We start from the raw sequence: 24,678 nt of genomic DNA on the forward strand, positions 1-24,678 counted from the left end.
ATGTATATGTACAAATAACTCCGCTATGAGGAATATTTTGTTTACAATGATTTTCCCACATAAAAAGTATTTAAAAAGTCCTATGATATGTTGCTTTTTGGATGCTTTTATATAGGCCTTAGTGGTCCCCTAATACTGTATCTGAAGTCTCTTTCCCGAAACGAGCCAGTCCCACAATGAGCTTTCCTTAGGACGTGCCATTTCTGTGCCTGTAGCTTTAAATGCTAATGAGGAGGAGAGGAGGGGTTAGTGTGCAGAGGTGCACACTCATAGCAGAGAATTATCTGCTCATAGTCATTTCAATGAGAGGAATGGCAGATATCGCCATAATTAATACCAACAGCAGAACGATTATCCAAATAACAAAGAAGTGTACCAAACTCGTGTTACAGTGTATACTTGATGCTATCTACCTTAACATTAGCAACAGTAACTGGGCTGTTAGCTGCAGAGCTACACATTCTAAGGGTAACAAGCTAGGTAACCATATACAGTAAAGCAACAAAATGATATAGCGGTAGTTGACTTACTTGTCCGAGGTTTGTAGCTGAGCCGAGGAGAGTTGGTAATGATCCTGACTTTATTTTCAGACGTTGAGCAAGGCCAGCTCTGTATTGGCCCAAGTTTAGGAAACAGTCGTCAGTGAAATGTTTTGCGCAGACATACAACACTTTGGGAAGTTGTGTCGGCGCATTTCCAGAGAAAATGAAATTAAAATACAGGTTCTTTAGAGACTCGGATGAAGGAACTAAAAAAAGACTTTGGTTTTCATTTATACATCCAAACACTGAGCAACTGCCATGCTTCGCTCGTTTGCCAGCCATGATGTCTCTCGAGGAAAAACCTATATCGTGCATGCACTGTAGTAGCTCATTTTCTCGTGGACGGGCCACATTCTCTGGGCGGGCATAGCAGAGAAAGGGAGGTAACCTTTTCCCGTATGACGACATACAGGGAAGATTCCAGATTGGCCCATCTGAGCTTTCATTTTCTCAAAGGTGGAGCAGTATACCCAGGGCTTGGTTTACACCTATCGCCATTTCTAGCCACTGGGGGACCATAGGCAGGCTAGGTAGGGTTGCCACCTTCAATACTGAAAAATAAGGCCCATCTGAGCTTTCATTTTCTCAAAAGGTGGAGCAGGATACCCAGGGCTTGGTTTACACCTATCGCCATTGACGCCTGCCGCAGGGCCACACCCCTCGGGGCCACAGGCCCGATGACACAACTTAAAACATATTTTCATAAAAATATTAAGATTGATACATGGACATTATAAAAAAGATCTGCTATTGAAATCAGTGTGAACAGATGCCCTCAGTCTCTCTCTATTACAACAATACACAGCTATGACGATAATAAACATAGGCCAACAAAGTTTGACAGTGAGACCACAAAAAATAGGCTTTTGGAGGAACTTGTGAGAACCATATTTTATTAACTTATTAAATTAACAGATCTATAACTTATTACCTTTAAATTAAACAAATGCTTTGATACTCAAAGTATACTGGAAAAAATAGATATAGTGCAGGAGATTTGCAAATGATCTTCCATGAACATGATAACATCAGTGGACCAGAAGTAGTAGTGTGCAGTATTGGGGCATGTAAAGTCTACTTCCTTTTATAAGTGTATTTCTTATTATGTGGGGGGTATCTGGACCTGCCTCCGCCATTCTTTCAAATTGACTCTACGCCAAGAGACCCGCCTTCCTCTGCCTCTGATTGGCCATGAACCTGATCAAACCAACTATGGCAGCGAGTATTACCCAATCAGGGGCAGAATAGGACGAGTCTTCACAGAATGCGAGTGGGATGATTTGCATGGGACGCTGCATTGAAGACAACTCGGAAAATACGGGACAAACCCCGTCCCGTATTGATTCAAAACGGGACGCGCTATGTTATTCTCAAATACGGAACAATTCCGGATTTTAAGGGACGGGTGGCAACCCTACTGCTATGCTTTCAGTCGCCAAGGAAATATATTGACCTACATGCAGAAAGCTTTACCTTGAGTGTTGGTCGAGTAAAAGACATGCATACAACTAGCTGACTCCAGCTCGTTGTCGCAGTCTCAGGATAAATAGTCAACACGGCATCACACTTTAAAGGTCCCATGGCACGAAAATGTCACTGAGTTTTTTTAGCCTGCCTATGGTCCCCCAGTGGCTAGAAATTGCGATAGGTGTAAACCAAGCCCTGGGTATCCTGCTCCGCCTTTGAGAAAATGAAATCTCAGATGGGCCAATCTGGAATTTTCCCTGTATGTCGTCATACGGGGAAAGGTTACCTCCCCTTTCTCTGCTTTGCCTTCCCAGAGAATTTGGCCCGTCCATGAGAAAATGAGCCACGACCGTGCAAGCACGATATTGGTTTTTCCACAAGAGACATCATGGATTGCAAACAAGCGAAGCATGGCAGTTGCTCAGTGTTTGGATGTACAAATGAACACCAAAGTTTTTTTTAGTTCCTTCATCCGAGCCTCTGAAGAACCAGTGTGTTAATTTTATTTTCTCCCCTAGTTTTGTATGTCTGCGCCAAACATTTCACCAACTGTTTCCTCAACTTGGGCCAATACAGAGCTGGCATTGCTATATATATACTTGATTTTCAGACTGAACGTCTGAAAATAAAGCCTGGATCAGTACCAACTCTCCTTGGCTCAGCTACAAACCTCGGACAAGTAAGTGAACTAACGCTAGGGGTGGAACGGTACACTGAAGTCACGGTTCGGTTCATACCGTGGTTCATAAATCACGGTTCGGTAGGAGTTCGGTAAAACAGAGGGAAAAGCAAAACAAACCAGGTTCCTCTACGAGTGAATACGGCGCATTGATGATGACATGTAAATTCCGATTGCGTCAGTAATTTATTTGGCCCTATTTGTATGTGTATCTAATGGCTGGTTAAGCACTGTAAGGAGAAGTTGAAAAACATTTTTTGTCTCGTTCCAGTGATTGGCACAACTGGGTGATGGCGTTGGATATTTTAGCACACGCCAGATGCGTTATATGCTTAGCATGTTAGATGTATTTCCAGTCACATACCCCACAACCAGTGATGTGCGGTGATGTCAGTAAGAGGCTGGGCACTTAAATGGGAAAATGTGTAGAAACCTTTGACTGGTACTGTACATGTTGAAGAATACAGGATCGAAGTGCGCAAGTGAGTTTTTCGCTTGTCGTCGTAGTGAACGGACAGTAAAAGCACTGCTTTTCTACAATTTTTTTGTATTTGATTATGCGTAACTGCTACATTCGTCATCGTAACGTCTTAACAATTGCAATAACACACATATTGCATATATAAATCACAAGAATAAACAGTAAAAATACAAATACAAGTTTATTACATTTACATTTAGTAATTTAGCAGACGCTCTTATCCAGAGCGACTTACAGTAAGTACAGGGACATTCCCCCGAGGCAAGTAGGGTGAAGTGCCTTGCCCAAGGACACAACGTCATTTGCACGACCGGGAATCGAACTGGCAACCTTCAGATTACTAGTCCGATTCCCTAACCGCTTAGCCACCTGACTCCACTTTTATTAAAATAAAATGATTTAATAAAAACATTTACGTTTGGATTTTGGCAGGGTAGGCAGTGCCTACCTTGCTTACCCGTCACTGCCCATAACTGCTGAACCACGCCGACACACAGTGCTCGTCTTATCCACAACTCTCTCGCCTGTACTACTGTAACTGAATGGGAAACTGAAGTTTTCCCAAACTTGCAATCTTAAAACGGCCGGCGGGTCCTCTATCTCTCGTGGGTCGCCACCACTCGCCATTCTCGTCCTTAGTGCTGCTAGCTAGCCTATCTCTGACTCACGGCAGCGCCAATCAGAGCTTCAGATTAGATGTCTCGAAAGAACACGAGTATCTAATAGTAGTTTCCGCATTACATTAATTAATTTGCACGCAAGTTTTATTTATTTGTATACCGTGTATTCTCCGTCTAATGACATCCACCGAACCCTGACGCCCGTACCCAACGGTTCGGTACGAATACATATATTGTTCCACCCCTAACTAACGCTATATCATTTTGTTTCTTTACTGTATATGGTTATCTAGTTTGCCCCACCTCTCTCATCCTCATTAGCATTTAAAGCTACAGACACAGAAATGGCACGTCCTAAGGAAAGCTCATTGTGGGACTGGCTCATAGTGGCTGTAATTCTGCAACAAGGCTGAACTTCAGGAAAGAGACTTCAGATACAGTATTAGGGGACCACTAAGGCCTATATAAAAGCATGCAAAATGTTCATGCCATGGGACCTTTAACCGTAATTTCTTTAGAAACCCCATTGACTTTTGCATTTGATTTTGGAAACACGCCTTGCTTAAATGACCACTGCAGATACGCAGTCTAACCAAGTTTGTTGGCGTGAGAGGCCGATGTCTGTAAGAGTCCGGTTTACATCCAGGAACTGCACATTCTACCATGTTTGCTGTCAGACCTGTAAGCTCAAATAATAAATGACTACTTTTGGTAATGCACTCCCAAGAATCACTGTCACATTTGAAGTGCTTTCATGCTGAGGTTCAAATGACTGAACGTGGTGAATCCATAGTTGGAATCACATGATACATATTCAAATGTAACTTTTTAATATATGTTTTGTATTCGCTGTATTGTGAAATGTATTGAGCTGTATTTTAGAAAAGCATCACCTAAATGTTTAACATGTGATGACACTCACCAACGTGTCAGCATGATCCAACTCAGCAGAATTCCTTCTTCTAATGACAACCTCATTGTCAGATTCTGAACTCTCTGAGAGGTATTCATGATCTGCAAAACACAAGACCAAATGCGTAGGTATGTAAATAATTGTGTTGATTATAGGCTGTGTAATAAAAAAATTATAAGTACTGGCTAAATTTGTCTCTGACCTTTAAATTCTTTTTCATAACATATAAAAAAGTTAAGTCGTTGATAGGCCTTGCCTATTTTTTCTTTATATTCCTTTAGTATAAAAGGTTTTTGTGTCCCTGGGAGAGTAATGACTTGTGATCCGTCTGGATATAGAAGGACGTACGGCCCTTCATCCACGTCTTTGTTGAAATCCTGTATTTGTTTCACAGCTTGCGTGAGGAGTTGTGGTCCTGTGATTTCCGTATGGGTGGGCAATACAACGGTTTTCCCACGTACTGGCGTAAACACCCCATTCAGCATTGACATGACTCCAACATTTATCTTAAAGAAAAACAATATAAACAAATAATAAATAAATACAAAGCACTTTGGCAGCCACTGCATCGTATGATTATAACTGATTCATACTCAGCTGTATTAACTGAACACTCCTATATTTGCTCACCTGTACTTTCTTCTGTGGCTTTTTCCCTCCAAGGAAAAGGAAGGAAAAGTTTGATCTATCTTTCGATTTTTTCTTGCGCTTCCTGCCTCTAGGTGGCATGAACTGGTGCAACGTTGGGTTCAGTAACACTGTTAAAGCAACATAAAAAAAAGGTTGTCATCGTTTAAATGACCGAAGTAGTTAGAATGATAGCTAAGCTAAGTATACCCGAGCCAAGCTAATTTAGCTAAATAGCCAGCTGGCTAGCTTCATAAACGTTACCTGACGATGGTCCGTTCATTGTTTCAGTCCTGTCTTTAGGCTTGCTGGTCTCTTTTAAAATGTGAAATCTCTTGCCACAAACACTACAAGAATTCGGCAGATCAGCAAAATGCTTGCCACAGTAAGGGCAATACATGCTTGCAACATTTAGTGTTCTTATTTTCTTGTCGCAGTGCAATTCGTTTCTCTCCGGGCTCTTTAAAAGGTGATTGGGCAATTGGGCATCCAATCAGCTACGAAAGTGGATGACTAAGGGTACATAACTAGCAAACTAAGGGTACATAACTAGCAATGGAATTAGATTAAAATAAACTATACAATAAAATATCAACGTCATCGTTCTCAGCCACTCCCTCTGTTAGCTGATTGGACAGGTAGAAAGTTAACCGAAGACATCTGACTTACGTCCCTCAAGCCAAGACACAGTACAGAAGCCAAATCTAAATTGAGCGGAAGTACGTAGGAGGGCAGAGCCAGGCTAGCAGTAACTAACAAGAAATAAGAAGTTGGTCGCGAGCGTGTGTGCTAAGGCATTGCAGTAGCAGAATGGGGTACAGGTCCGATCAAGAAGCAGATACATCATGTGAACTTTACGAAAATTAATGTTATTAGTACTGTGTAGTATTCCTTTCACTTGGTTTTTTGAAATATAGGCCTATTCTAAATGGACATACATTCCACATACGACTCAGACTCACCAAATATACGTTGTTCTTTTTGCTTTGTGGTTAAATCTGCTTTAAAATACCGTAAATAAACTACAAACAACTGTCATGTATGTGTGCAACCATTTGTAAAACTGGCTACAGCAAAGGCAGGCAACTGTAGATTATCAAGCCTTTTCTCCTTGTGCTCATTCAGCTTCAGGTAAATCATGTAAAATAACAAATAATGTTCCCTTTTGTGCTTGTGCCCTGTTCGTATCTGCGAGCACATTTGCAGGGAACTTTTCTTGACGTAAGCAAATAAATGGGGTGCTAGTTTACCCCTTTCGGATTGGTTGGAAAAATTATTCTATGAAAAAGTTAGTAGTATGAGCCAGGTTCGAGAATTGAACAAACATTATTGGGGGAGATAGTTTTGGATATGTTAACTGGAGTTAACAGAAGAAAAACGACCGGGCGAGCCAGGTGCCTAACCGGAAATGCAATACCACCTACATCTACCGGGGCCGTTGCCTCAAGGCAAGGGGCGAGGGGTGGGAGTCTGGAGTTTACTCGTATTTGGGGGGAGTGTTTTTATTTGGGGGATGTATTAGTGAGTGTGTTTGGCACTTCAGGGCCACCGTAGCGGCGCATTGAGGCCAAGCACCCAACCCGAGCCTGTTTACATTTACATTTAGTCATTTTTAGCAGACGCTCTTATCCAGAGCGACTTTTGTTTAAGGAGAGCCTGTCCACTCCCTATTAAGCCCCATTGTACCGAATTTGGTTGCAGTTCCACCAGAGTTCCACTGGGGGTGATCGTAAGCGAGTGCAAAATGAATGGGAGTCTATGGAGCTAAACGGCTAAATTTGTCTCTTTTGCCTGATTGTCGTGGAGAAATCTCAGATGTGATTGTAGTTTTTGCATGTTCAACATGGATTATAGGTCGAAAGTTGAATGAACGTGTATTTATGTCCTTTTGATTTCTTACAGGGTGAATCGTTGTTGCCCATAACACGCTAGCATTCTGCTAATGAATGCTGATTGGTTAGTGAAGGACTGACTACGACCAGAGATCCCGCTTGATGGCATCCGAAGCAGAACCAGAATGTCAGAGCATTAGCAACAACATTAGCAAGCCAAAACTCTTTCTAGCATGTGTATTGACAGGGAGAGCCTAACCTGTCAGCTGTGTTGTCGATGCCTCGAGAGAAAAAAGGAAGTGACCATTGCTTGCCGTAAAGCAGTATCTCTGGTCGTACAATGTGTATGACGTCATTGACATTTTGAAAGGCTTTTTGTAACAGAAAGGCAACTTTAAAAAAATCTAACACCCAGCAGTGTATATTTTTGTTGCCTCCCATTTCGAATTCAGAATTCAAATTACTAGACAAAAAATTATATCCTGAGAAAAGTGGATTATGAGGGGTATAGCTCCATAGACCTCTATTCATTCTGTACTCACTCGTTAGTGCCCTCATATGGAACTAGAGTGGAACTGCAACCAGTTCAGAACCCGTAAATTTCCCGAGAGTTCTCCCTATATTAGACATTCTCTGACCCAGCCCTGGCTGCTTGACTTGAAGCAAAGTGGATCTTGGTGGAACTGAATAATGTTCTACTTAATTCACAACACAGTTCTGCTGTATTGAACAATATATAAACAGTACCTGATTCACCGTAATAATGACTGCCCTACATTAGTTAAGACGTTCTTACCAGTGCAAGGACCAGCACCAGGCTCCATTCTGCAGTCATCTGAGGACAGGTAAGCTCCTGAAGATTCTGATGCAACCTCATCACTAACTTCTTTGGACTGCTGTACATTATCTGGTGGTCTGTGGGTGGTTTCTTCCTTTTTTCTTTTTTTCTTAAATCTGATACTCCGAGATGAAAGCAAACAGTCAGTCCAAAACAGTTTCGTGGCTTGGTAGATCATAGAGGTTATCAGGTACCAAAACCAGTCAAGTGTAAATTACATAGCATACCCCAGCAGGGTTCACATTCTCTGCATTTGGATGCATGCAATGTGATCCCAGTTAGCAACTAATTAAGGATAAAGTGACAATATTTACCTCTCAAGTTTTGCATCGCCTTCGTTTATTTCACACTGGTTTGAGTCGGAAAAGACAGAAGGGACAAAGTCGGGATTATTGAAGTCCATAGATACCTCTCCTGTACAAAAACAGAGTATTCTAGTGATTGGCAGTACGATAGTGTAACAGCTAACTCAAGTTATAGAAAACTTGAGTTTGCTATGCTATATAACAACGCTGCTATAACAATGTAACACAATTGAAGGTAAGTTAGCTAGTACGTTATTTTGTTGTTGTAAGCCAAACCGATTGATGTGTCTGATTTGGTGTAATGTTAACTTACCTGATATGAAGTGTGAACTGCAGAGCCGGGCATTTTTAATTTGATCCTCGTTCCAATCGGCTCTTCTGAGGGCTTGTAACCAAAGTCGTCTGCGGTTTGCATTAAAAGGAGTGTGAGTTGAGGGTATTCGGTAAAACGTAAGACCACTGTTCACAGATTTCCGATTCTGGCATCCCACAGCACAACACGACATTTTTCCGGTCGTCTTTTGCAGCCGACATGCGCAGTTGAACCTGCGTGACGTCGTGTAACGTAGGGTGATAATTGGTCTATTCAGAGAATGTCTAATATGGGGATAACTGTCACCAGCGAATGCTCAGAGCCTGTTTAAGGATATATTAGACATTCTCTGAAATGCTGCTGCCACTCTCGGGAAAACTTCCGGGTTCTGAAAGGGAAAAACTTGCCCGGGGCGCCAAATGTGCTAGGACCGCCCCTGAGCGGGATCTCTGGTCGTAGTCAGACCTTTACTAACCAATCAGCATTCATTAGCAGAATGCTAGCGTGTTATGGGCAAAATACTCATCCTGTAAGAAATCGAAAGGACAGAAGTACTCGTGCATTCAACTTTCGACCTATAATCCATGTTGAACATTCAAAAACTACAACCAAATCTGAGATTTCTCAACGACAATCAGGCAAAAGAGACAAATTTAGTTTAGCTCCATAGACTCCCATTCAGCATTCACTCGCTCGCGATCAGCACCAGTGGACCTCTGGTGGTACTGCTTAATAGGGAGTGAACAGGCTCTCCTTAGACATGCTCTGGTCTATTGCATTTGCAATTTGGCACCCTGCATCGATCGTTGATTTTATTTTATAAATCTGGGAATCCATGGGTCAGTGAATTAGGTACCCTGTAACTCAACCCAACATTTTTGTGTCCTTGTGTGTGTTGCATGTTAGAGATACAAAAAAAAGACTAAGAGAGAGATTAATTCTACTAGTTGTTTTATTAAACAAACATGTTACAGCTGCTACTAAATACATAAGTGTAGGGAGTTTACAACATTAATATGAGATACAAAATGATTTTTGTGTCATGGGTGCCTTTATAACACAAATTTCCATAACACTAACATCACATCAAGTGTTGATTAACTAAATGCCACTTTCCCTGTGCCATTTAGTATTATATTAATATGACTTAATTGATGTTCAATCCCCAGTGAATCTGATAAGACAGTATATACAGTTCATTTGAGTTGTAGTCATGGTGCTTGGGGTTTAGACAAGGTCACCCTCTGCTGGATTTTTAAGGAAGTGATCTTACTGTCCAGCTCATCCATAAACCCTTCATCCACTGATTCACTGTCCACTTCTTCCTCCCCAGCTCCTTCTATGGGAAGGAATATGTGAAGCTGTGTTCGCACTGGAGCAGGGGCAATGCGGGACGGTGGGGGCTGCTGGCTGCTGGGGAGACAAGGCTTCCCCCTGACAGACAGAGCCTGCCCTTGTGAAGATTGTCGGTACTGCAGGATCAGGGGCCGGAGTTCGCTCTGCTCTGAAGTCAAGGTGAGGCTCTGGGAGCCAGGCTTTACCACCAGCTTGGGGTTAGGTCTGATGGGCTGGGAAAAGTGGGTGTAGACGGGTCTGCAGCTCTGGGTCGGGTTTGGTGCCTTGTTGTGAATCTGGCTCTGGCTTTGACCTCCGGGGTCACATGACCTGCAGAGAGGCAGGGGAGAGGGCCGTCTGCGTAGAGGTGGACGGCAGTTGCGGGAGAAGCCCTCGAATACTGCTCGTTCTCCCGGGGTGAAGAGAGAAGGCTCGCTAATGCTGTGTGGAGATAAAGAGAGCACAGAGATTGAGGGGAGGTTGGAGAATGGGGTAAATTGGTAGATAGGAGCAGAGAGGTAGGTGGAAGGAGGCAGAGATGTGGGGAGATCTAGTTATCTTGACCACCTCCTCAAACAACTCTGCTTGACATGGATATGTTGAACGCCTCCATTTCCTTGCACTTCCTTCAGCTGGACAACATTCTGACAGTTAGCTGGTCATTCAAAACCCTGCTGTGCCAGGTTAAGGTCATGCCATCTGATAGACTGACAGATAGAGAGGAAGGAAGGTGTGGTGTGTTTCCATACATGAGGCGTGGGAGCGAATGAGTGCCACGCTCAGGTTTCTCCTTCCTGCTCTAACCCTCCTTTCAGAAACACTAGTCTGTATAACCAAGGAAACTCAGCATCACACTACATGGTTACTGTTGTGAATAGAAGCAGATCGTCTTCCCTCACCTGAGATTTATGGCTGGGAGGCTGCTCTGTAGTCAAAACAAACTCCAGGGAAGTAGTGTTCTAGTGACAAGAGGTATGTTTGAGGGGCTGAAAGGAAGGACCCGAGCAGTGTCATTGACTGCAAAAAACTCAATCTAATTTCCTGGATTTTAGATTAGTCAAGTTCAGCCAACTAAACCTTTAATTGACTACAAAATAAAACTATTCCCATCCTCCAATTGAGGGATTCTAAAAGCCAATTCCTGTTCCTTACAGAATTTACAGTAACTGACAATAATGTTCTGCAATAACTGACAATAAAAGTTTATTCCATCGTCCATTCTCTTACCCTGAAGCACCACTTCATCTCTTTATCTTTATACCGTGGTGCTGTAGAGACATAGTGCATGTCTTTGTGGAGCAGTATCACTTTACCTGAGTGGAGTGACGGTGGTCTGCCTGCGGGGGGGCTTGCCTGCAGCCAAAGAAGGCAGTCTGAGAGGGTCCCTGGGTCGGGCTTCTGTGACCGAGAGCAGGGGTGGCACGGAGCTGGACAGGAGGTAGGTCCGGACCAGGGCACGGCTCCTCTGCATGGCCTTGTGGTGCCACAGTCCGCCGGTGCCTAGGCCCGGAGGGGCACCAGGCGCCGAGCTCATATCTCCCCTCCACAGAACCAGACTTTAGAGACTGATCACACACACACGCACTCTCTCTCACACACACTTAAACTCCGTCTGCTCTCAGACACTGAGTGCACTGGCGCCCCTGGGGGCCTGCATGCGGCCAGTTGGGGTTATCAATGATGCATGCACATGAAAGATGCATCAGAGAGGCTGGTCTCTCTAGGCCGTTGAGACACCACTACCTACATACGTTACCCCCCCTCCCTCCCTTTTCCTGTTTCTGAGGTCAGCTTACAAAGCCAGGTGGTACATAGATGGACAGGGGCAAGTGGATATGGGACCTTCAGGAAATCTGATGACATTGTGCATCTGCTATAGATAACACTATGTAGCATTTATTCCTAAATAAATATGCAAGTATCAAGTCTGGGAGGGTTCTGTGCGTTGTTTGCCCAAATCATGTTCATCAATATTCTTCCGCTGTTCAAAGCTGGAATGTTTAATTTAAAATATGCAATATTTAAATACCTTACAATTGAAATTATTTGATGAATGCTATGCCCCCAAAATTTAAATGCATCTTTACAGTAAGAAAAGGCTCATATTTGTACAGTAATTACCGATAAATATTTCAGTTACATTACCCCTCGTAAATCTTTCAGTACCAGCCTTAACCACTGTGTCTAAGATCATTAACTCAACTCCTTTATGGCATTAGGTCCCCTCATCAATTAATAAGCTAAAATCTTTTTCTGGAACAAATACCACAAGACTCATGCTTATACAGACGCTCTACCCATCTGTAACAAAAGCCACACAAAGGAGAGTGCCAGGGTGCAACAGGTCAGCCCAAACAAAACCGACCCACATTCTGGCTGTCTTCATGGGCCTGGCTGTCTCAGCTTGCAGCCTCCCTGACCACAAACCTGGAACTTCTCCAGGGTTGACAGCCAACCCACAGGATGCAGATGTGATCTGGGCCCTGGGAAACAAGGCACCTTGGCCTTCACTGTAACTGGACTATACTTCAACCAAGGTGTGCCAGCCAGATGTACAACAGGCTGAGAGTTGAAAGTATATCTACAGGTTATTTATATGTAGTTTGATGGCTTGACAACTCTTGGATGATTAGGCTACCAACAGCTGAATATTGCTAATACACGTGACTCATGTCCTATGCCTAAGAAAATACTAATTAGTCTAAAATACATTTGAGACAATAAAAAGACCAATCCCAGTTTAATTTTTTTTATTGCGAAACTGCAGAAAACAAGCTTCAATTAGGTGTCACACCATTGAAAGAACACCTTCTCTAGTACTCTGGAGCTCCACCTGCACATCAGGACTCTGGAGAGTAAATCAGGAAAATATAGGAATTACAAAATAGATACATGACTGGCACATGAACAAATGTTACCAAATGTAAGCACTTGTTTGTGGTCCATTTTGATGTCCTACACCTGCAACATAACATTCCAGCTGAGAAATCTCACCTACCGTTCAGCATCCGTCCAGCCATTGGGCTACGAAGAGTCATCGTGGTGCCCTCTGCTTAGGTTTATACAGACATCAGTCTTCAGTTATTCTGCATTGAAAGAACAATAGATCAATTTACACTACAGCCAGGTTGAACAGAGAACATGCCCAATAACTGATTTATGTGGTCGGTTTTGCTATCTAGTATATGATCTGGATCATAGACAAGGGAGACTACATGAACTACTGGGTTGTTGAAGGCAACTTACCATGTGAGAGACAGGCAGTCACTTCTCAGCCTCCCTCTATCACTTGAGTCTCCTGTGGTAAGACACACACAATGAGAGTGGAGCATGAACAAGGTCTACAAAACTCCTAAGATTCTACTTCAGTGTGTGTGTGTGCATGTTGGATGGCTAACCTACAAATGTAGTCATTCGAGTTGAATGTTTAGGATATGCATATCTAGACTGGACTACCATAAATAAAGTAGAAAAGAGAGGGATTCAGTGAATGTGTCAATGAATAACAATTTAACAAAATTGTATACTACAAAATGAATTAAATTCTTTCAAGAAACTGCTGAAGGGTAAAAATGGTTCAGGGTAACCTTCAGTCACGTGAAAAAATAAATAAGTGTTTGAGAGGTGAAAGAGAGGTAAGAGAACTAGAGGTGAAGGTAAGCTTGACTTGATGGACTGAGACACTTCAGAAATGCTGTTACTGCAAAAACCCTGAAAGGGTTTAGGAGTTACATCAGAGCCATTTCACCTTAAAACATCAGGATGGCTATTTGCGGAGTCGATGGATCACTCTGGCAGAACGCGTTTAGGGACAGGAGGGGGGGTAGCCGTGTGGGGGGTGGGCATCGGCCCAGCGGTGGAGGCCAAGGGGCCTGGAGGGTAGTTCTGGCACCACACTCTGACTCTGGAGTAAGGAGAAGCTGCCATACCGCTCAAAGAAGTGAAGGCTACGGATGGGGGAATGGATCACAGTGCAGACACAGTTGGCTGCCCACTGGGGGCTGCATTGATTGCTCACAGTGCTCGATGTACACATAAGATTTTGTCCTTAAGACCAGCTGCTACAGACTCAATACACACTTTTTAAGCTCCAGACAACAGTTCACATACAAGTCACACGGAAAGTTTGTCAAAAGTTCTGGTGAAACATTACAAATTGGCTGGCCGGTCACTGGCTTAGAAGCAATTATAGAAGTACAAAAAAAAAATATAAACAGGATAAAAATAGGTGTCAGGAAAGAAGTCCAAATGGATAGAGCAAAATACACCCTGGTCGCATTATAAGCGAGTAGCCACATAGTTGAACAAGTATGAAAAGACTGGAGCCAACTGTCCCACACCCATCCCCTGTACCATCCATCCACCCCCCCACCACCCACAACCGACGATGGCCATCACTTCCATCTCTTAATGGCTGAAAAATCTTTACAAAAAACACCCAGTTGTCAGATAATTCTGACATACACATATAGGTTTCAGAACGACAATATAGCAGTGATCAGGATTGCTGGCCTAAAATAGCTTGAGTTTTGCGTCTTATGTAGCAGTATGGTACAGGAAATTCAACGTGTTTATAGCAGAAAATTGTTGATTGCGATGAATATTGTACAGCTGAATAGAGTTCCTAACAGTAAGTGAAGAAGGATGTCACACACAAACATGTAGTACTCAAGTCACTGGTAATCAAAAGAGGCCCATACATGCCTTATTAAAGACTGAGTATAAAGACTCAGTTATTCACACAAACTACCACAAAAACTGAGTTAACCCACTTCATTCCAAATCTCTGAAAACCTGGTGTAAGACCAGATGTACCATAAAAGCGATAACTGGAAATCACTGAATATGCATCTTCTGTGAACCTGCCAAAAAAAATAAAAAATGTTTTAACCTTCTTACAACTGGAAGTGTCTGCATTAAGAGACAGACCTAATATGCCTCTCACCAATTCTATAATATAGGTTAAACTGGTACTACAGGGTGATGAGAGCAAGCCCAATGAAACATCCAGCTCAACTGGTACAAGGCCTAAGAGCATCCAAGTATGAAGTACATACAACCGCAATGAAATCAACAAGCTATACCTTCGTAGAGACTCACGTCTACATGCCAAAAGGTGTTTGAGCACCTCCTACCTGTTCTGATCCTCTCAGAAGTATTTGCTGCCTCAATACACTGAATGGATTTGCATGCATCTCAAATATGTTGGTGTCAGTCTGCAGTTATACAAACCTACATTACTCGACGAGCCAGTGACACAGCCACCCACATAAACGCTTGCTTTAGTACAGAGACCAGTTGAAGTGAGAGGAGGAGTGCCACAAAACTGCACGCGCTAAAACACACACACATATCGCCATGAGTCCACAGACATGAGGGCTGGGGGCAGAGGAGTACTGCACTGTGAATCCATTCTTCAGGAGTGTGATGCCAGAAGCCCTGTAGAGTCTTTCCCCAAAAAACAGTGGGGTGGCAGAGAGAGATAGAAGTTAAGTTTGGGTATATTTTCCAATATTTTTTTTAAATCATAAACATGGGACACTTACCTTTTCAGCAGATCTGTTAGCATACCTCTTGCTGCAAACAAGTCCAGGCTCTACTGTCCACTGACTTCTGCAGTACTACTCATCATCCTCAACGTAACCAACTGCCGGAGCCTCAACTGTGGAATGGGGCAGTCTGGGCTGTGGTTTTTGCCTCTACTGCACAGCTACTGCACCCCCATGCACTCAAGACACATGACACAGACAAGAGACAAGCCATTCGCTCCCCACAACTCAGTACCACAGGTCTCTTGCTTCTGAAGGATGAAGAACGAAGGTATATGGGAGGGGAAGGCCCGCCGGAGAGTTCCAGCAGTTCCACTACAATGGTTCTGGGAATGATACCCTTTTCCAAACCAGGACAAGATTCTACAAACCAAATATTGAACTAAGTGTTGTTCATTCTTTTTTTGTTGGTAAACTAGTTCACTGCAAAGCAAACTGGAGTACGCTTAAATGATAACGGTCAGACACTTTTGCCAAAGTACTTTTGTTCACTTTATAGACTACTCTTTTTCCATCTCCTCTTTGTTGCACTCTGACATGCCTAGTTGCTTAAGGGTAAGCTTTCACTTGGTTGGCTACAAAGACCACAATACTCATTTTAAGGTATGTGAACCCAGGCAATACAATACTTCAACTAAGACCTAAAACAGTTGGCAGAGTTGAGTTTAGTATAGCCATGTCATCTTAGAGGAATGTCCAGATTTTGCTAGCTGAAGGACAGTATACCTAAAAACAAAGGAATCATTAATATCTCCTAAGATGGGATGCCAGATCTAACTACTGGTCATGTTACAAGGCCAGGCTAGATGACAGTCAAAGTAAATGAAACATTACTATGCATTCAAGGGATATCTTGAGTTCAGTTCTCCAACAGTGTCGTTTTGCCATTTAAAGTTTTCTTTTTTTTTTTTTTTTACCCAATGGTCCATTACAAATCCTATGAGATGTAAGAAAGAATTTACAGGACTAAACTGTGGGTTCTTGGTCTCTCTTACAGCCTGCAATGACCTCTCAGATGGACACCTGTTAAAAGAAATGTACAGAGAACCAACACACAGAAATAGCATTACAAGTGTTCAGGTTTGCATGAGCTGGTCTCCAAAGACCTGACAATCTCCAGATGGATGGATTGACGATATGAATACTGTGATGTCGGAAAAAATGAGAAGTGTCATCAAATGAAGTAAGGCCAAAGTATCAGTCACAGGCCCCTTCAAGTGAACAGATGATTTCCAGCATTTATGCCTGAGCCATTTTACCTTGGAAAGTCTACATCAGGATATGTTGCGGTTCTGAGCATTAACTACTGTTTTGTAGATTTGATACATTTTATGGCAGCGATTAAATGAAATTTAAATCAAATGGGCAACAATCTAAACGCCCAATAATGAGTTGTGTAATATAGTAAATGTGTAGCCAAGTAACATGAATGGAAAACAATTTGACAGAAGTGTAATTTTGTCAACAGAAACCACAGCACAATTGTCAATTCATGTAATTCGGCATTCAACACACCAAAATTTTTTACAAGTTGCATCAAAACTCAAACTCCCAAGTATGTGTGCCTTCAAATTAAGTTGGTGTAGGTTGTCAACCTGCAACCTCAACCTGTCCAGGAAACAACCAACAAGCGCCAAGATTTCTGTTGCCAAAAAAAGCCACTGTCTGCTGTGCCAAGACTACAATCTAAGGCTCCAAGGTTTTATCGAGGCACCCCTTATACTGCCGGTTTGTTCCATAATCCACATGGAATTATAAATGTCCATTAAAACTGAATATATCTTAATTTAGCAAGTATCCATACTTCAAGACAACTTAACTCCTAGAACTAGGAATTTGGGTTCGGAACCAGAAATAGGTCAAAATGATATTTGCAGAGAATTTGGAGAGAACCAATTTGTAGTTTTTATTGTATTACATGTTTAACTTCCAAAATTTGAAATGGCACAAAACACAGCCATAGAAAGGTGAGAAAACGTTACAATTATCACCACTTACGACACGAGTCACAGAGCATGATACACCTGGATAAGAAATAATACATGGATGAGCGCTAACTGGATCACAGAAGGTGGTCCAACAATTTTTTTTATACTACTCTAAATACAAAATAAAAGGATAAACTACCTAAACTTGCCATAAAATGTATAAGTCTTCAGGCTAAAATGCAGGAACACTTTCAACTTAAATACAATAATGATTCAAGGTATTCAGAGAATCTCTACACAAAAGCGCTGCTTTGAGAATGACACTAAACTTTTAAAAACGAGGCTTCTTGGCCGGCCCATCAAACTCCTCACGGACCCTGCCAAACCCTTGGTTATTGGGGCCCATTCCCCTAGGACCACCTTGGGGGAAACGCTCATTGCGCTGTGTGGATCAAAGTTAAAAGCAACAATAGCCGTTTGGAAGGTAGGAGGGATGAGGCAATAGGCCAGTGCAATGGCACACAGTTCAGGTCCATATGCCCCCATATGCAGGGGAGAGGTGTAAGGGGGTGTAGATATAGATAGTTGGAGCGTAAAGAGATTTTACAAAAAAAGTAACCAGCCGGAGACACATCCGTAGGTAACGTTCGTTGAAATAGTTCCAATATGAAGATCCACGGGTGCCACAGGTAACATACGGAGAAGGAAGAAAGGGTAATGTTTTCGTTAGTCAGTGCCTGTCCTAGACTGGTGATGCATGCTAATGGCTGAGCTAACCTACACCACCAATGGCCTTTTTATTCCAAGCCACTACTTGCACACACGAGTGCCCTAATATTTGGGAATGTACAAGCCTACTGATTCCAATATTCCCCAGTAAATAAATTACTATTAGTACTTAACACTGGGTTGATTACAAACTATGAACGGACAATTATTTATGCACCAGTTCTCCAAAACTGTTGTGCCAAGGAAATTGGTCCAATATATGGATACCTCCCTTACTCTTGTTGTCGGGTATGCCTTTATTTTTGTTGCACATGAACAGGTTCACTGTGGTGCCTGAACATTCTATAAACTTATTTAGTAGGTCAGTAAAGCATTCTGTATGCTTATTTTCTGGGGCATAGCTTATGTCTGGTTTAAGACTGGGCAGATAACTAATGTAGCCAAGTTATAAGTTGTCGTTTTACCTTACTATAGCCTAATAAAAATATCACAATCAATTTATTCTTAGTGTGGAAATAAATTACTACTACAGATGTACACGGAGGGGGTTGTTCCTGATCTTATACTTATTTCATAGACTAATTGATACTATAGTCCAGAGAGACCGTGTCCACATATCCCGTTAATCGTGTTAGGTTATAGACTTAAGCTACTAAGCTAGTTTCATTGTTTATTTTACACATTGTTACATCAACATTTTGTTTGTGTTGTAATCCAAAAGTGGTCGTCACCAAGTAAAGATTCAGAACCCAAAATGATTCTGTCTTCCACTCAGCTAGTGCAACCAGCCCTTCGGGGTCTGACCAAATTGCACATCCAGGATATGTGAGCGGTTGCGTGTAATTTCATTGCACCTTGCTAGATGCGAGTTAAAAAAATGTGGTATTACTGAGCAATATGAAATACAACCATGTTTGAAAAAATTCATCCAGTTATTATACACCCTTTTCCTAAATGTAAATGTTCCTGATGTAGAGCTTGTTATAACATGTAAGACCATAGGGTTTGCAATTACAGCGTAGGCAAATGTTGACTAAGAACACAACTTTAGTCATGTACCATAGTGACAAAACCCTGTTGAAGCTGTAGAGTTCCATTAAATTCTCAATCACAAGTTATAGAAATGCAAACTACCAAGTGTCCACTTGCATATCATGCATACGCTAAATAGCCAACATGGCCCCTTAATAATCATTGATTTCCAATAAACTTGCATCAGAAACCGGCAAATACAGATTCTGAAGACACAGGTAAAAAAAAAAAAAAAACCTTTATGCATGGTCCAAAGTACCAAAAAAATTGAAATCAAAACTAATAAAAAAAATTGCATGGTGGCTTAACGGTTTTGTTCACTGCTTGCTTCTGCAATCCAATGACATCTACAATAGCCTACCTTTTTACATCCTAGCAATGGCTGAAACAGGGTATGTGCACCCCAGCGTACATCCAAGTATGCAAACCTGTCAAAAGGCCAAGCCTGCCTCCATCCCTCAGTTCATGACCATTGAGGTCAGCAATTTCCACCAAATGTTTCACTGATTAGGTTTTTTTTTTTAAGAATTATGCTTAAAAGAAGTCAACCAGCACTAAACCACTTCAACTGAATTGCTTGGCTCCAAAAACATGGCTGGGCAAACATGACAACTACGTAGCTGATCCATGCCACGCGAAAGCAGGATGTTCTCAAACTCATCGCACTGCCGCCCACTCAAACATTCACAGGGTTCTTCCCATGCCACATGATTCCACTCATGTTTGGTAGCTAAAGTTTACTGGCTTGGTATGGTTAAGTGGTGTGACCACTAAATAGCAGCAACCCATTCCCCGCAAAAACATAAGAAAAATGCTGCCTGTTCACATCTCGTTGCTGAGAAAATGTGCCTGTCGGGCTCACACAAGACAGGGCTTGCAATGGAGGTCTGTTACACGTGAATCACAGAGTTCTGGGGATTGTCGCAATTTATTAGGTTTAGTGCAGGTTGACTCTTTTCAGACAAAGAAGACAATGTAAGTGGAGGAACTGAGGGGGCAAGCTGTTGGTGGCTACTCATTGAGTGCAGAGTTCGATTTATCCCCAAGATAAATCAGGAAGACAAACACTTTTCATTCCTAACTAAGTTTCCCGAGTGAGAAGTGAGATAGGTCAGACACAGGCTTAAGCCAAGCCTCTCACATATCTTCAGTTGCCACTCTCACAATTGGTGCTACACCGGCAGCATAGACTAGGCCGAACACCGAACACTGTTCTCTTAGTGAGGATACATTACCATTTCGTTCCCCATGGCACCTCCTGCAGGGCCGCCCCTGCCCTGATGTCCCTCGAAGCCCATCCCACCCATTGGGAACTTTTGGTTGGGGCTGCCAAAAGGCATTTCTAACAGGGACAAAAGGACTAAATGTCACACGCACACAAAGATAAGGTGTCCCTTATGCATGCCCTTATGGGGGACACCCATAAGGGCATGTCATCAGAACTCTCAATATGTGTCAAGGTTTAGAAATACAATTAAATCATCAATATTTTATTTATTATTGATTATTTCATATTTAAGTTCATTCCAGATATCGAGCACAATTGGTTTGCAGAGGAAACTAATTGGAAATGAAAAACTAACCTGCCATGCCTCCCATGGCTCCACCAGCATTCATCCTCATCTCTCTCTCCCTCTGTGACAGAAAAACCATCAGAATATACACAATAGCCAACCCAGGCTTTACAGTATTGGTTAGGTAGATCTAAGGTCACCAGAGCTCTGCATTAAAGTAGGGCATGGTAAATCACCCATGGTTGTTTCACAGTATTAGAAGTTCTTGAATCAAAGTACAAATACAGTTTTTTAAAGCACTGCAGCACTTCTGCTTACGTTTTATTTGCGATGCCAGGCTACCTGCACTTACATTGTCCATGAAGTTTCCCATTCTGTAGTTCTCCTCTCGCTGCCGCCTCATCTGCTCCTCCATCTCCCTCTGGCGAAGCATCTCCTCCTCTCGCCTGCGACGCTCCTCTTCTTGTCTGCAATCCAACACAAAATATTTTACCTCACACACTTCAAGTCCCCAACTAGATAGTGTTAATTGGTAACAAGATGTCTACAAGATGTAAAAAAAAAAAAAAAGGAGGGTTTTAATTAGGATAACAGGAAGTTTGCCATGTGAATGACAGTGGGGTAGGAACCAAGTAGTACCTGATCTGCATCTCTTTCCTTTTCTGCATCTCCTGACTGTGCATCTCCTCCATGCGGCGTAGCTCCTCCTGACGTCGAAGCAGGTCTGGGTAAACAAGGAAAAACAAGTCAGCCACATCAAACACCAACCAAAACACTTATCCTAAAATAATAATAGCAGTAATTATTGGGCAGGACTGAGTAGGCATACTACACTTGCCTTGGCGGAGCATGTTAGCCTGGTGCTCATGGAAGGCATCGTCCATCTCTCCCTCCAGCTTCTCCCTGGCCTCTCTTATATTCTTCTCCACCTGCTGTCTCTGCTGCTTCTCCATCTCATCCAGGGACTTCCAGCGTTTCGAGTACTCAAACTCGAATGTGCCGGGCCGGGCAAAGCGGGGCGGCTCCTCTCTCTCTCTGAAGAGTGAGCAACAGGGGTGGGTGAAGTAACATGTATTTGGTAACGGAAAATTTGCTAACGAAATTATAGAAATAGTATCTCTATAAATAGTATTTCTGAAAGAAAATCTTGAGGATGAATCAGTGTTTTGAGTTAATTAATTCATCAGACAAATGGATTTGACAGCTGTGAAATGAACCACCCCTCCCCCACCACATCTCAGATCATCTGCTGAGCACCACTGATTTAGGTCTTTAGCATCACAATGAGAAGCCAAGCAACATTCAATACTGATCAAACATTTTTTGTGTTAAGCCAATCCACCATCAAATAGGGGTGGTGCAATTAAAACAAATACATTAGTTAGCCATGTAAAGCAGTCAATGTTGTGGTAAAGACCGTGCCTTACTTTTGATAATTGGGGTTCTTTTGTGCCAGTTTCTCAGGTAGGCCATCTTCATCATCATACTGTTCAAGAGGCTCCACAACAATTGGACGAGGTGACCTGAGCAGATTGAAAGATATATAAATTAATCAGTATGATGCATATTTTAGTTATAAATAGGATGGACAGTCATGTACTTTATTCTTACGTGGTAAGCAAAAAGATTCCATCATTGCAACGGTCCAGGGCCTTGCGGGCTGCGGGTTTTGAAGCAAACTCAACGATGCCCTTGCCAGAAGAACGACCGCGGTCATCTACAATGACCACTGCTCTCTCAACCAATCCGAACTGAGAAAAGGCCTCTTCAAGGAGTTCGTTGGAAACATACGGTGACAGGTTCTTCACGGACAGAGCAGCAGGGTGTGTTGCAAAGCGCACACGAAGCTGACGGCCCCTCATGGGGACATCATCCAGCTCAGCTTTTGCTATCTCTGCCAGTGCACGGGACTCCTAAAACAGATATTTTGAGTTATTTTACATTGTTACGTACAAAATTACTTAAAGCTAGTATATTCAAGGGGCACTCAACAAGTCAACATAGCATTGTGATCTTACCAGCCGGATGAAACCAAATCCTTTACTTTTGTTGAGGAATATCTCACTGGGCTCCCCATATTTAGCAAACAGCTTCTTGAATTCATCGTCTGAGATATCGTTGGTCAAATTTCCGATGAAAAGTCGACAACGTTGTGTGTAGGTTTTCTCACCAGGTTTCAACAGTAAGGATAACGTAGCTTTGAACTCCTGTAGATAAAGAAACGGGATAATAGTCAGCTCAATATTGTTGTTTCGTTAGTCAGCTGGCAACAACTCTCCCACCACAACGACAATAAATGAATCAACAAATAAAAATGCTAATCCAGCCAATGTGGCAATGCTAAGGCTCAATACATCTAGCGACAAAGGGAGTTGGATGTTAAGCTAGCTAGCTACCCACCCTCCGATAGCTACTGTGCGCATTTGAAATCACAAGCTAGCTTTGACACAACGTAGCTGGCTAACACAAAATGGCGGATAGGCCTCATTTCCCATACTATGCCATAGCAAGAAAAGAGCACCAACGCTTGCAGTAATTAGTTAGCCAAGTGTTGCTGTAGCTGCATTGTTCACGCGATTCACGACGACAAATCCTTATTTTTTTGTTATTTTGAACACCAATCTAAAGGTCCAACCATCTATAAACATGTGTGCAATACATTTAATCGTTTAAAACATCTAGCTCTAAATAGACACCAGTTTAATACCATTATTTGATTTAGGATAGCCTTAGCTCTACCTTGGGTGCACTGTTTTCTTCAACTCGGTCTATCTTCCGTTTTTGAGGTTCTTGCTTGGACCTAACCGTCGATGGCGATGCTTTCTGACCGTTTCCAACTCCTGGTTTTTGCAGATTCTTGTTCATTTGGTTAGGTTGAGGTGATGGGATTACAGGCTTCGGCGGGGGCGACGATAATACAGGTTTAGGTGGAGGAGACTGCATCTTTGGTTGTGCCGCAGCGGCCTGCTGTTGCTGTGCGGCAGCGGCCTGTTGTTGCTGTGCGGCAGCGGCCTGTTGTTGCTGTGCGGCAGCGGATTGTTGCTGTGCGGCCTGCTGCTGCTGTTGTGCTGCAGCGGCCTGCTGCTGTATCTGTGCCGGGCCTTTCATGGTTAGTGCAGGTCCAGGGGTCGGCGGTGGCCGATTCAGCTGCTGAGCCAGACTTGGAGGTTGCTGTGGCTTCTGGTGGGTTAACTGTGGAACCTGGTTGGGTGGCTTCCCAAAGTTATTTCCAAGCTGTGGTCCACGGTTTTGAAATGGGAGCTGATTTTGATTTCTGAAGTTCGGGTTGCCCATTCCACCTCGCATAGCCCCAGGTCCAAGGCCGTTGCCTCGTCCGCCTCTTTGAAATCCTCCACCGCCACGATTTCTGTTAAACCTGTCCCTAGACATGTCGTTTGAGTACTATTACGGCTTAAAGTATGTGTCAATAATGTATCTATCTAATGTTTCTAACGCAATCTTTCTATTGTCCAAAGGACCTGCCTCTTCTCACACAAGATGGCGATTGAGTTTTTGATTTGGATGCTCTACGTGATTTGCCCGAAGGGGGAGGAACGCGTAGTTTGTATACGCCCTACTACATTCATTGGTCAATTTCTAGTCATCTTCTTCTTGTTGTTGTTTTACAGCGTTTGGCATTCAGTTTATTGGCGCTTTACTGCCACCTGCACCGAAGTGTGGATGACACAATAGAATTGCAATATAAATCCCCCAAACCTTAACCCTAAAAACATCCATACACACACATGCTAAACTACATTGTATCCTGGATGGACTCTGGTCTCTCACCCATGTTCAGTAATCCTTTCAATATTAATTCCTATTAATTCACTATTTCAGTAGGGCTTTCCATGCTCTGGGCATGTCTATACTTTGATTGTGGTTAACTGAACTCCAAAGGCTTTGGTTGAACAGCTGTTTAATATGCTTGAGTGCATTGAATTAGTCTAGAACAAAAGTATTGGCAAAACAGC

General features: G+C 42.7%; 1 protein-coding gene and 1 long non-coding RNA gene across 4 annotated transcripts; both read right to left on the minus strand.

Moving 5' to 3' along the window:
- Positions 1-5,083: 5,083 nt before the first annotated feature.
- LOC136961752 (uncharacterized) lies at positions 5,084-8,414 on the minus strand. Its single transcript, XR_010878863.1, has 4 exons — positions 8,314-8,414; positions 7,958-8,115; positions 5,333-5,460; positions 5,084-5,208 (listed from the first exon to the last, which is right to left on the minus strand). It is a non-coding gene; the product is annotated as an uncharacterized lncRNA (long non-coding RNA).
- A 4,270-nt stretch (positions 8,415-12,684) lies between these two features.
- On the minus strand, positions 12,685-24,214 carry sfpq (splicing factor proline/glutamine-rich). Of its 3 annotated transcripts, none has more exons than XM_067255247.1 (12): positions 23,444-24,214; positions 22,723-22,911; positions 22,316-22,617; positions 22,132-22,227; positions 21,543-21,739; positions 21,344-21,428; positions 21,057-21,171; positions 20,774-20,825; positions 20,426-20,532; positions 13,199-13,250; positions 12,951-13,038; positions 12,685-12,800 (listed from the first exon to the last, which is right to left on the minus strand). In XM_067255247.1, exons 1-10 carry the CDS (start codon positions 24,092-24,094, stop codon positions 13,224-13,226), a joined length of 1,821 nt encoding a protein of 606 aa, XP_067111348.1. In that variant the 5' UTR covers positions 24,095-24,214; the 3' UTR covers positions 12,685-12,800; positions 12,951-13,038; positions 13,199-13,223. The 3 variants fall into 3 exon arrangements, with proteins under 3 accessions (XP_067111348.1, XP_067111349.1, XP_067111347.1); XM_067255248.1 differs by having other exon boundaries at positions 12,686-12,800; positions 12,947-13,038; XM_067255246.1 differs by lacking the exons at positions 12,685-12,800; positions 12,951-13,038; positions 13,199-13,250 and adding an exon at positions 16,388-17,871.
- Positions 24,215-24,678: the final 464 nt, after the last annotated feature.

This window comes from Osmerus mordax, chromosome 18 (genome assembly GCF_038355195.1).
Source record: "Osmerus mordax isolate fOsmMor3 chromosome 18, fOsmMor3.pri, whole genome shotgun sequence".
NCBI lineage: Eukaryota > Metazoa > Chordata > Actinopteri > Osmeriformes > Osmeridae > Osmerus > Osmerus mordax.

Excerpts from the sequence above, each read along its gene's own strand:
- sfpq (XM_067255246.1), bottom strand. The coding sequence starts at position 24,094 with ATGTCTAGGGACAGGTTTAACAGAAATCGTGGCGGTGGAGGATTTCAA. Across the intron at positions 21,172-21,343 it reads AGGAAAGAGATGCAGATCAG|ACAAGAAGAGGAGCGTCGCA; the intron begins GTACTACTTGGT and ends GTTGGATTGCAG. Across the intron at positions 20,826-21,056 it reads TGGGAAACTTCATGGACAAT|AGGGAGAGAGAGATGAGGAT; the intron begins GTAAGTGCAGGT and ends TTTCTGTCACAG.